The 13,340-nt window shown below is 44.6% G+C and overlaps 1 protein-coding gene across 8 annotated transcripts in view; it reads left to right on the top strand.

Annotated features, from left to right (window-relative positions):
• CNTNAP4 (contactin associated protein family member 4) overlaps positions 1-13,340 on the top strand; it is a gene marked incomplete at its 5' end in the record, with an annotated part of 260,718 nt that overhangs the window by 212,232 nt on the left and 35,146 nt on the right. For all 8 annotated transcript variants that reach the window (XR_014516919.1, XR_014516920.1, XM_083464785.1 and 5 more), the window contains one exon: positions 5,658-5,828. Coding sequence is in view for 6 of the 8 variants with exons in the window: in XM_083464785.1 (XP_083320911.1) it covers positions 5,658-5,828 (171 nt within the window). The remainder of the gene's footprint in view (positions 1-5,657; positions 5,829-13,340) is intronic.

The raw sequence follows: 13,340 nt of genomic DNA, 5'->3' as shown, positions 1-13,340 counted from the left end.
GGCGCTGGACCTCAGTGTCCGGGCAGAACGATGGAAGTGGAGATGCTCCTTCAGGTATACAGGGCCAAGGCTGTTTGGGGCTTTAACGGTTAGCACCAGCACTTTGAATTGTGCCTGGAAATGTACTGGGAGCCAATGTAGGTCTTTCAGGACTGGTGTTATGTGGTCTCAGCAGCCGCTTCCAGTCACCAGTCTAGCTGCCGCCCCAAGCTTGCCCCAAGCCTGGCAAGCTGCATTGTTAGGGCTTTGTGTGCCTCATCACACCGCCAGGGACTGCATTCTCCTATTTTATTCAACCGTGCTCTTTAGACTATAAGTAAAGAGATGATTCAAACACTGTGCAGGGAATATGGCAGGCCTGCACAACTTCAGTTACACACATTTTGGAATGTGCCATGGATAGATAACTTAATAATAGGGAAATTTTAGCTAATCTTCCTCTTGTCCAGAGAGATGATGTTGTACAGCTGGAGTCAGTAACCCAGCACCCTGTCAGTGGCAGACTTTGGGCTTTAAAATGTAAGCGGTGCCCTGTGCAGTGCCAAAATTTGGTGACCCCCACCCCACCTCTTGCCTTCCATTGTTCACCTTTGTTGTGACACTCCCTGCTACATCTTCTCTCTTGGGTGTAGGGCGTGGGTGGTGCTGTGGTCTAAACCACTGAGCCTCTTGGGCTTGCTGATTGGAAGGTCAGTGGTTCGAATCCCCGTGACGGGGTGAGCTCCCGTTGCTCAGTCCCAGCTCCTGCTAACCTTTAGCACCCAGTGCAAATCAACTTGTTGCTCTCCTCCAAATCCACCTCTGTGGCAGATGCCCCAGACTCTTATCTTTTGTTAAGTTCCAAGTTCAATCCCCGACAAGTTCCAACTCTAGGTAGGGCTGGGAAAGACCCTTGTCAATCATCATGTGGAGCTGCTGCCAGTCAGAAAATACAAGACTAAGTTCAATGGACTAACCATCCATTGAAAGCAGTCTGATGAGAGTTGTATCTGGAGGCACCAGGCTAGTGAAAATTGCTTTAGGGCAATGAATATTGTACAGTTTAAAAAGCAAAATATAGAAAGTATAAGACCTTTCCTTTCTGTCATAGTAGACATCTGTGTTTGAAAATAAAACTTAGATCTCTGGATTCCTTTCCTTGCTCCTTAATGGTATTATGTTATGTGCCAGGTTTAATATTTTGCTTTATCATCCTTGGGTAGAGAACTTGCCAATAACGTTTCCCCCATTGATCTGCAACATAAGGGCTGCAAATTGTCTCCCGCCCGAAGCTGCTTTTTGCTGTTCTGTTGACACACTGCCACCATCATTATCGGAATGCTTCCTGGTGTTTGGACGTTGGGAAATTTATGTTTAATTTTATAACGGCGTTTGCAATAGTATTCTTGCAAATAAGAGACAAACAAGTGTGTGTTGTGATTCAAACACTTGAGTATCATAATGACTTTGTGCTGATAGACGGTTCACTGAAAGGCTCCTTTGTAACAAATTGGACAGTATTCAAAACTAATAATTTTCCTGACTTATGTTTCCTTTGTATCCATTTATGTTTGCATTTTATTTGCAAACCGCAAAAACTTAAAAAAGAGTTAATTAATATTCTTTTTATTGTGCCTTTGAAATCCTGAAAGCAAATGTTTTGTTGCATAGAAATTACAAATTACTTACTAGACTAGATGTGTTATATTTATGGTACACTGGACTTCCTTTCCTGCACTTTTTAAACTGAAGTCTAGCCACCTCAAATAAGATTCTTCATGAATACATTTTCTTACATACAATAATGCTGGACTTGCCTGAAAGCCTTAAGTGGCCTTCGTCTATTCATTTTATACATTTCTCCTTAAAAAGTAATATCACTAAGCAGTTTATCCATTGTTAACTATGAGACTCAGTGAGGGGGGAACCAATTTTGTTAGAATAATCAGAATAAGGGTCTTAAAATAAACCCTACATGAGTTTAGCCCATTACATGAGCCAATGTGGTGTAGTGGTTAGGAGCAATGTAATCTGGTGAACTGGGTTTGATTCCCTGCTCCTCCACATGCAGCTGCTGGGTGACCTTGGGCCAGTCACACTTCTCTGAAGTCTCTCAGCCTCACTCACCTCACAGAGTGTTTGTTGTGGGGGAGGAAGGGAAAGGAGATTGTTAGCTGCTTTGAGACTCCTTAGGGTAGTGATAAAGCGGGATAGCAAGTCCAAACTCCTCCTGCTCCTCCTCTTCTCAAAGTGGAATGGGCTCTGTTTAGGGCTGCTGCCATCACCACCTTCGCATGGGCAGAGCACCTCTTCGTCCCAGGAGAAAGAGACGGCTTGCCCATTTGAAGGAGGCTGAGGCAGCTAGACTGGTGACTGGGAGTGGCCGCCAAGACCATATAACACCAGTCCTGAAAGACCTACATTGGCTCCTAGTACGTTTCCGAGCACAATTCAAAGTGTTCGTGCTGACCTTTAAAGTCCTAAACGGCCTCAGTCCAGTATACCTGAAGGAGCATCTCCGCCCCCATCGTTCAGCCTGGACACTGAAGCCCAGCTCCAAGGGCCTTCTGGTGGTTCCCTCCCTGCAAGAAGTGAGGTTACAGGGAACCAGGCAGAAGGCCTTTTCAGTAGTAGCGCCCACCATGCGGAACGTCTTCCCATGAGATGTCAAGGAGATAAACAACTATCTGACTTTTAGAAGACATCTGAAGGCAGCCCTGTTTAGGGAAAGTTTGAATGTTTGATGTTTTATCACATTATTATTATTATTATTATTATTATTATTATTATTATTCTGTTGGGAGCCACCCAGAGTGGCTGGGAAAACCCCACCCAGCCAGATGGGTGAGGTATAAATAATATATTATTATTGTTATTATTGCCTGACAGAGGCTGCCTCTGGTTCGTGAAGAGACCAGACCCCCAGCTCGAAGATATCCTCTTTGAGCTCTGGAGTGGTTCTTCTGAGGGAGGTGCGTTCTGGCACCTTTTAGTGTAGAAAAAAACAAAACACAGCTATAGTAATATTATAGTGCCCAGTTTCAAGCCAGGTCAGACAGCTTTTGCTGTTTTTCATAGCACAGCATTTCAAAAGAACGCTTGGATAGGGAAGACACGGAGACAAAAGAAATGTGTGCGTCCAACTTAGAGAGTGAAGCATCCATCTTACAGCTTTCAACTCTTAAAAATCATTGCCTGTCTACAGCCTGAGACATCTCTCAGGTAGGCAACTACCTATTGATGCACTATGCGAAAGTTTATCTCAAAGGCCTTCAGATAGCCAGATCATCTGCATGCTTATCTAGTGGGGAAAGCAAATATTACTTACTCAGTAAACACTGGGAATTTGTCTCCAAGAAGCCTGGGAGCACACAAGTGGCTTGCAGAGGAGCAACTTTCTGTAAAGAGGCAGTTTTTGAGGGGGCGGGGTGAATGGCAATGTATTTTTAGCTGCAGTTTATAATAGTCAGGATTGCAGGCAAAGTGTCCCTGCTGGCATGAATTCTTTATGGATGTCAAGTGCACAATATAGAATAGCTTTATGGTAGGTGATAAAAGGTTAGGATCACTTTCCTTTTCCATCAGTAATTATGAGTGCGACAAAGGCCATATTTTGCATCCACTTCTCCAAGCTGATGGCTTTCAAAACTGTTAGAAAAATAGAAAAAGACCACAAGGTCCTTGCTTTGTTAATGCTTTTCATTTATGATGTACAATAAACTGTCACATCAGCTTTGTATTCAGTTTTCTTCTGCAAGATGCAAAGTAGCACATGGTAGCTGTACAAAGAAGTCCAAAAATCCACATTTTCAGAATAAATAAGAACTACAGCTCTTAACCGTTTGATGGATGCAACTAGTAGAGAGGAACTGCTGCTCACAGCTACCTCAACAGGTTCTCTGATTAGCACTCGGAGATTTTTAAATTTCAGTTTAATTCTTCTTGTTCCCATCCTCACCCTTCCTCTTTCTTCCCTATCAGTCATGCACGTTGGATCCTCCTAACACAGGGTCTATGTTGTGCTTGGCCCTGAAACTCTTCCCTAACCGGCTTGTGGGTGGGGCTTGCCCCGCTCCAAGCTGGTGGTTCCACAGTTATGCCAATGGCCTTTAGCCAGTCAGCAGTGTGGCAAGGTTGGGGGTTGGGGGTATCTATTTGGCAGCACGACGTAGGGACCTCCTTTTGCTTCGCGCTGCTGAACACCCGCCCACCCACCCGTTAATTAGGTCGTGTTTGGCCTTGCTTTGGACTTCGGTTGGTCGCCTGTTTTTGGAACGGGGGCCAGGTAGGAATTTTTTCCAATGTGGCAGATTGGCTGCGGCCACTTGGTTTTTGCCTACCTCTTAGCAATCGTCACAACTTTGTAAGGTTTGGCAGTTAGGCATTGGTTTAGGGGAATGTGGGGAGGGGAGGTGCGGCCATCACCTGCCCCTCCAATGAATAGGGTATTCCATTAAAGGAATCTGGGGGTCTGGATCTCGTCCAAAGCCCGGAGAGGGGCTAGGGCCATGCCAGGACCACCGGGGACCCCAGGGGTGAGCACCAGTCAATATACACTGCAGGGTGAGGCAGGAGCCAGATATAGTTTGATACCAATGCCTAAGCCAATACCAGTCACATTTGTGTATTTTAATAAAGTTGTGGCCAAAATTTGCCCATTAACATTTAAACTAAATTCTGTCTCCACTGTCTTTATTTCCATTTGGGATGGGTTTTGGGGCTCGAAGCACAAACATGCACACATGCTCACAATCTCTAGAGAATTGTATAATAGCAAAGGCAATGTAGATGGGAAAATTCAGATTGGCACCTTATATCACCAAGTTCCATCCCCCCCCCCCATGTGTCCATTTGGCCCATTCCACACATTTCCTTATCTTCCAGTCAGGAATATTCATGTTGTTTAGTTTTACCACTTGCAACCCACACCAGCAGGTGCAGCTTTGACGAAATGTGTTTGGAAACATGTGTATACCTTAGAAACAATCCCAGAAAATGTGCAATAGCAAATGTTACCTGTCTCAATTAAGACATTTCACAAGGGCAAAGATAGAGGTTTGCACTTTGGGTGGCTGGGTCAATAACCACTGCTTTTTGTGGTTGTTTTATTTAATTTTTAATCCTGAGGTCTTTGCAAGAATGCTGTTAACCTGACTGTGGCCTGCACAAAAGTGAAAAGGAAGTCTTGTGCAAGACTTGTGTAAGACAAAAGCACCGATGTAGATTTTAATAAACATTTCCTCTTAACCAGGGGTCAGTCAACTTTTTTGGCAGGGGGCCAGTCCACTGTCCCTTAGACCTTGTGGGGGGCCAGATTATATTTTTTTGGGGGGGGGGAGGGGTGAACGAATTCCTATGCCCTACAAATAACCCAGAGATGCATTTTAAATAAAAGGACACATTCTACTCATGTAAAAACACGCTGATTCCCGGAAGTTCCACTTAGCCCAGCAAACCTTGCTGGAATGTAAACAGACATGTGACACATAACAACCCCATGCCTGCAACTAAAGGTGGAATGGAATCTTCCAACACACTGACCCCTATTTATGCAGTATTTATAGAGCTCTGGATTGAAATTGCAAGAGAAGGGGGAAATTAATGCATTCTGTTTGCATCTGTTTAAATGCACTGCATGTAACAATGTTTTCTGACTTTCGCCCTCTCTCTGCCATCAGGGGAATTTTGGAATGCAGCCTCCTTCAACACTGAGGCCTCGTATCTTCATTTCCCCACTTTTCATGGAGAACTGAGTGCTGATGTGTCCTTTTTCTTTAAGACAACCGCTTCTTCTGGTGTGTTTTTAGAGAATCTGGGAATTAAAGACTTCATAAGGATAGAACTGCATTGTAAGTCCAATTTAATATAATATTACGTATATATATATATATATATATATATATATATATATATGGTTGTTTGGTTCAAGTGTCTCTAGATAGATGCATTCAGCCTAACTTTGCAATGGCGTGATTCCAAAAACTGCACAAAAATATGGGTCTCAGAGCAGCACTGGACAGAAGGAGACCTTGCTCCATCAGCCTTGCCATGGGGAGCATAAATGATATGTGTGGCCACACCATACATTTAAAGTACTCTTGTACCACTGTAATCTGTCATGGCTGTTGGGAAAAAGCACCAATGCAAAAGCCAGCTGCAAGTGGCTGGAATGAAAAACAGGATGTTGTGGTTTGCAACTGTACTAGTGGAGAAAGGGGGCAGTCCTTTCTCTGCTCTGAGCACCGGATGTTAGCTCAGAGTGTCATCTGACCTGTACTGGAAGTACAGGGGAGGAGTTGTGACTCTTCTGATGGAGTCTGAAGGGAGCAGTCGCGTTTCTATGTACTGCTGAATGACCGGAATAAAACATGTAAAAAGGACTCCTGTCTGTCTCATTTCCCCTCCCTGGGGGGGAAAGCAAGGAGAGAAAAGCAGAGGGTGTGTTCTCCTCACGTCTAATGAGGAGAATCACCGGTTTACGACCTAGCCTGCCGGGAGTAGCAGACGGAAGGTAAACAAAGTATCTCACTCAATTGCCCAGGGGAGGCCAGTTTACCTCTGACTGTGAGCTGAGATACTAACAATGGCTTCTCCCAAAGAATTTTGGGAGCTGTAGTTTGTTAAGGGTCTGAGAGTTGTTGAGGGTTCCAATAATACAATAATAATAATAATAATAATATATTATTTATACCCTGCCCATCTGTCTAGGTTTCCCCAGCCACTCTGGGTGTCTTCCAACAGAATATTAAAATACAATAGTCCATCAAACATTAAAAGCTTCCCTAAACAGGGCTGCTTTCAGATGTCTTCTAAAGGTCTGGTAGTTGTTTTTCTCTTTGACATCTGGTGGGAGGGTGTTCCACAGGGCGGGCGCCACTACCGAGAAGGCCCTCTGTCTGGTTCCCTGTAACTTGGCTTCTCGCAGTGAGGGAACCACCAGAAGGCCCTCGGAGCTGGACCTCATTGTCCGGGCAGAACAATGGGGGTGGAGGCACTCCTATTCCCGACACAGAGCTACAGTTACCTGGGAAGAAGGGTCGGGTGTTAAATCACTCAGGAAATGGTAACTCTATACAATGCCAGATTTAGGGTAATGCCGGTGTTTCCCCAACACAGGGCGCCGAGCTGAGGGGGAAGCATAATTGAGAAGATCCATAATTGAGAAGATCTCTTTGGGGACACCAACTTTGGTCTTGCATAGGGCACCATATCATTGAAAATTGTCAAAGTCTGCCCCTGAACTCTCTGAGGGGAAATAAGCATCTGCTATCAACTCCCAGTTCCTAGGGCTCTTGGGGGAAACCATGATACTGCTTTAAATGTATGCGTTTGTCTGCTACCAAGTATGGGTCTGCTATTTCCTCCATCTTTGTAGTACACGTATCTGCAGTGTGGTTGTTTGTTCATGTGTGAGATGCGTGCACTGGGGCCCCCAAAAATTGAACCACCCATGCTGTATGGCTTGAAGCCACGTTAATTTCACTCTGCAGTATCTTAAATTGCTTAACTGCATCCTTATACAGTTATAGTGCAGGATGGCTGATTGAGTTTAGCTCAAATTGTTTCCTCAATGTAATGGTACAAAGAACATGAATTTACTCTTTTCCCAATGTTTGCCATATTAAACAACAGTGACATTACTTTGCCTTCTGTTCCTTTCTTGTGAACTGCCATAAAATAACAATGTGCAGTAACCTCAGAGGGTCGTGGAGCCGATAAACAACACTGTGCTGAGTTTTAGTAATTCAATGTGGAACCTTAGAGCCTTGTGGGATCTTGATGTTCCAAAATCAAGAAGGTTACATAGCAAACAGACAGTTGAATCAGAAACTGAAAAAGACATCTGAATAGCTAACTGACTGGAATGGTGATAAATTGCAGAGGGCAGGGAAAGAATGATGCAATTTTAGTAAAAGGTAAAGGGGCCCCTGACCATTAGGTCCAGTCGTGACCGACTCTGGGGTTGCGGCACTCATCTTGCTTTATTGGCCGAGGGAGCAGGAGTACAGCTTCTGGGTCATGTGGCCAGCAGGACTAAGCCGCTTCTGGCAAACCAGAGCAGCACATAGAAACGCTGTTTATCTTCCCACCGGAGCAGTACCTATTTATCTACTTGCACTTTGATGTGCTTTCGAACTGCTAGGTTGGCAGGAGCAGGGACCGAGCAATGAGAGCTCACCCTGTCGCAGGGATTCAAACCGCCGACCTTCTGATCGGCAAGTCCTAGGCTCTGTGGTTTAACTCACAGCGCCACCCACGTCCCGCAATTTTAGTAGTCACTGCCAAAAAACCCACAACTTTTTGTTCCTGGTCATCTCCCATGAAAGGAGTCACAGGACCTTTAGTTAGATGTGAGGGAAGACTGTTGCTTGTAGATTCACCCAAACATATCCCATACTCTATGAAGAATATGCTGCTCAACATTTCCAAGCTTTCTTTGCTTATTTGAGTATTGTGGAACTAGAACTTGATGGTTTTTTGGGTGGGTGGGGAATTAATACCCCCATTTGCTTTATATTATGCAGTGAAATGTACCTCTTGTATGAAACAGGGGACCTGCTGTGCTGTATCATGATTGCATTAGTACAACCCAGCCCAGAGGCTACTTGGGCAGATAGGTAACTGTATTCTTAGGCAGTGGCGTAGCATGGGTTGTCAGCACCTGGGGCAAGGCAAGTAATTTGCGCCCCTAACCCCTAACCTGCCGCCGCTGCCAGCTTCTTCTTGCTGCTGCCTGGGCTGGTCTGGTGTGGTTCTCTCCCGCGCTCAGTGCTCCGCTGGGCGGCCGCTGCACTGTCCCTCCCCCAGATAGTCCCTCACTCTCTCTCCACACCGCATGCCTGGCCCCCCCCCCTCCACAGTGGGCGGTGACCCGGCGGCTCGGATAAGATTCGCACAGCCAGCACTGCAGTGAGAGAGAGTGAGTGAGCCAGGTAGGGGCAGAGAGCTGAGAGAGCGAGCGCGCCCCCCCCCCCCGATGTTGCGCCCGGTGCGGCTGGCCCCCCCTGTACCCCCCACACTACGCCACTGTTCTTAGGCATCATACCAATAATAGTGTTGCACCCGGATCTCTGATTGGTGCAATGTTCCAGGGGTTCTGGGTGCTTACCCAGGGTTTGGTTTCCTTGGCATGAGGGACAGTGTAGAACTGTGGTGTCTGTATGATATATGGTTTATTTACACATATATGCAACCTGAGCTGTAGTTTATTGCCTCTCCCATAGTTGCAGACTTGGAGTCAAGTAGAAATCAAGCATGGCTCTGTCTTTCTGGCTTCTGCCTGGGACACCCCCCCCCCCCAAAGAAAGCTCAGCCACCCAACTTTAAATGTGGATTTGTGCCTGGAAAGCATGGATGAGCCCCAAGTGGCAGTCAAACAAATGAGAAATTAATATTCTGGGAGATAAAATCCCACAACTGGCATGCAGCTACAGAAAGGACCTCTTGCATGTTCCAACCAACCAAGTATCCACCAATGATGGGTTGCATAGAAGGGCTTTTCCATCACATTGCAGGGTGAAGGCAGGTTGATATAATATTATTATTTCTCCTCCTCCTCCTCCTCCTTCTTCTTCTTCTTCTTCTTCTTCTTCTTCTTCTTCTTCTTCTTCTTCTTCTTCTTCTTCGTGCCCCACCCATCTGACTGGGTTTCCCCAGCCACTCTGGGTGGCTTACAGGGCATTAAAAAATTGATATCCTGAATTTGACATCCTGAATTTAATACAACAGACATTATAAGTTTCCCAATACAGGGCTGATACAGGGTTGATATGGGATCATTTGGTTTTTTTGCTAGAACCCAGGCTTCCTCAACCTTGGCCCTCCAGATGTTTTGAGACTACAATTCACAGCAGCCCTGACCACTGGTTCTGCTAGCTAGGGATCATGGGAGTTGTAGGCCAAAAAACATCTGTAGGGCTGAAGTTGAGGAAGCCTGCTATAACCAATCGATGCGGTTTCTAATATCAATCCAGGGAAACCTGCATTTTTTGGGGAATATAGCCAATCTTGTTTATGTCGTTTGGGTCAGAATTGATTCTGGTTGGTTTACTGTTCAGATTAAGGAAACTTAAAAATTGCAGGGGGTATGTTTGCCTTGTCAAGGAAAAGAACTAAAATAGAATACAAACCAACACCGCTGAGAAGTGCTAACTGTCTGCCTGTCAGCCAATAAAATACATAATTTATGTAATCTACCAACTTCAAACCGGAAAGGTACATCAAAGCAAGGGTTTGAAAGGACCATACTTGAAAGCAGGAAATTGTAATGTGTTTAGATGACTGTTAAATGTATGCACAGTCATGCTCTTTTGTTGTAAGTATTAGGTAGCTTTGTTGTGTGACCAGCCTGCTATGTATTTGTGGTAATACTTTGGCCAATTGACCTATAGAGTCTCCACTGGGGGTTTCATTCACACACACACACACACACACACACATATATATATATATATATATATATATATATATATATGCAGGTTTTGGTGTCTTCGGGTGTCTTCCCGTGTAAGAGTTGGGGTGTCTAGGCGACGTTTCGACGAGGTCTCACTCGTCATCTTCAGGCTGGTGCTTTCGGCTTCTTGTTACTGGAACAGAGCAGGATCTCAGTGTTTGAGTTCCTATAAATACTGTTGAGGGGGTGTGGTGTATAGCCTCCGACGTTCTGGGCAGAGAGGTAATTAAGTAATTAAGGAACAAAAGAAGAAAAGTCACACTAACCTGGGAACTTCCTCTCTGCCCAGAACGTCGGAGGCTATACACCACACCCCCTCAACAGTATTTATAGGAACTCAAACACTGAGATCCTGCTCTGTTCCAGTAACAAGAAGCCGAAAGCACCAGCCTGAAGATGACGAGTGAGACCTCGTCGAAACGTCGCCTAGACACCCCAACTCTTACACGGGAAGACACCCGAAGACACCAAAACCTGCATTCCTGTACCCGTGAAAATCTACGAAAGCATATATATATATATATATATATATGAATGAAAAAAGCATCCTGTGTGTACAGTCCATACATTTGAAGCAAGTTATACTGATGTGTTGCTTTGACATACAAATCTCTGCGTGTTTCAAACCCGTTATGAATAAAAACCACTGCTCAAATTCAAAATTTCCGGTGTTAAAAAGACAGACTGCAACAGATGGAATGTTTGATGTCACTGTGTGAGGCCGTTTGAGTAAATCATGGATTCAGTTTTAATATGTTTGACTGTAAATGACCAATTTGTGTTTGACTGCTTATTAATTGTTCAAAGTCACTTAACATTTTGTGGTTGAAAATTTGAAATGTTAATGATAAATAACAATTAACATGTCAAATTCAGGATATCATTCAATATGGTAATATAATAGAAATGTTTTAAAGCTCATTATGGCATTAATAATGGACCTCACCTTGTTGCTAACACAGAAACCATTTTATTTTGTGATTTAATCTTGTATGCCGGTCTTTTTGAAACTTCAACTTCTTAGTGTGTGGTCTCCGCCCTATAAACAACTTCCTGAGAGTAAGCCTTGCTGAACTCCATGCAGATGTTCATAGGATCATGTGGATAAGCACCTGCTCCATCATCCTACACACACACACACACACACACACACATTTTTATTGGTTTTTTTAAACATATAATTTCCAACAATCATATAACATAACTTCTTCTGTTATACAATGCTTTAGACTTCCGTCAACACCTCTGATGATTTTCCGTTCTTTATCACTTATTCTGCATTTCTTAATTTCTCTATTACTCTTAATTATCATTAACTAATAATTCTCCTCATAGTCTTTCTTGTAATATTTCAGATAGTCCTCCTTACAAAACGTCTTGCAGTCCGACTAGCGTAATCCGTTCATTACCATTACTTTTCAAATAGTTCGTATATTTACACCAGTCTTCTAAGAATCTCTGGTCCCACAGGTTTCAAATCCTTCCTGTTAATTTACCCCAGCATCCTTTTTCGTGAACAAAGCATAACCACTACTGAGAACAAAACTACTTCCAAATAGGCCTGATTCTAGTGCATCCTGCCACCCTGTGAGCAAAGTTTTGTTTTGGTTGCTAAATTATTACAAAGGGGGGGAAACAGACAGAAAGCATGAAGCTTGGTGCAAAATCCAATAGTGAGATACCCACTAACAGTGCCCCTGCTTCCAGGCTGCAATTTTCCTTTCAGTACTGTACACAGAAGTCCAATTAATGTTAACAATGTCTTACAGAACAAGACACATTTGTGGGTCAAGTAATAATGGGTAGAGCTGTACAGTCCATTGTGTAAAATCCAGGGATGCCCTGAGTAGGCGTATTAATAGATTTCATCCAAAAGCCTAATGGCTTTCAAGATCCCTTGCCTGCCCACTCCCTTCCCGACCTCAATGTGAAGTGCTGCTGTCCTAGATTTGCTGCAGTCATCCTTTCTTCTTCTGCCCCCTTCAAACTCAGTGTTGCCGCCATGCATATTATTCTTTGCTGCAAGCCTGGCGTTCATGGCCTGTTCTCCTGGTTTTGACAACCCTATCTACTATAGTCTACTATAGACTATATGTGAGGTCATTGCCCAGTCCAGATTTCATGTGCCAACTGGGGATTCCTAGAAAAGCAATCAGTAAGTGAATGCTTTCCTCCCCATTCTGCATTGTCAAAGCTTTCATTTGGGTTCTGTAGGCAAATGATCTCATTGAAGTATACAGGGCATAGCTGTCAACTTTCAGATTTGAAAATAAGGGATCAGCAGCCTCACCTGTCCCGGAGTTAGTCTACGGGATATCTAATAATCCGGGATAGCAGTGGGAAGCAGCAGGAAATGGTGCTGGAATAAGGGTAAAAGGTAAAGATACAGGGACCCCTGACCATTAGGTCCAGTTGTGACTGACTCTGGGGTTGCGGCACTCATCTCGCTTTATTGGCCAAGGGAGCCGGCGTACAGCTTCTGGGTCATGTGGCCAGCAGGACTAAGCCACTTCTGGCGAACAAGAGCAGCGCACGGAAACACCGTTTACCTTCCCGCCAGAGCGGTACCTATTTATCTACTTGCACTTTGACATGCTTTCAAACTGCTAGGTTGGCAGGAGCAGGGACCAAGCAACAGGAGCTCACCCCGTCACGGGGATTCAAACTGCCGACCTTCTGATCGGCAAGTCCTAGGCTCTGTGGTTTAACCCACAGCGCCACCCACGTCAGAATAAGGGAATTTCCCGCAAAAAAAGGAAAGCTTGACAGCTATGATACAGGGTCATTTCTTGGTCTTGGAGGACCCTGGGCAATGTGTCTTCCACCAAGTCACTTCCTCCATCTGTTAGACCTCCTCCATCCCTTGGCCCTGGTGGGATTACCTGGCAGTCAGTAGATCCAGTAGATG

Source organism: Podarcis liolepis (assembly GCF_965112155.1).
Source record: "Podarcis liolepis genome assembly, chromosome: 11".
NCBI lineage: Eukaryota > Metazoa > Chordata > Lepidosauria > Squamata > Lacertidae > Podarcis > Podarcis liolepis.
Note: the sequence above shows the minus strand (reverse complement) of the source record. Positions and strands in the feature narration are given on the sequence as shown.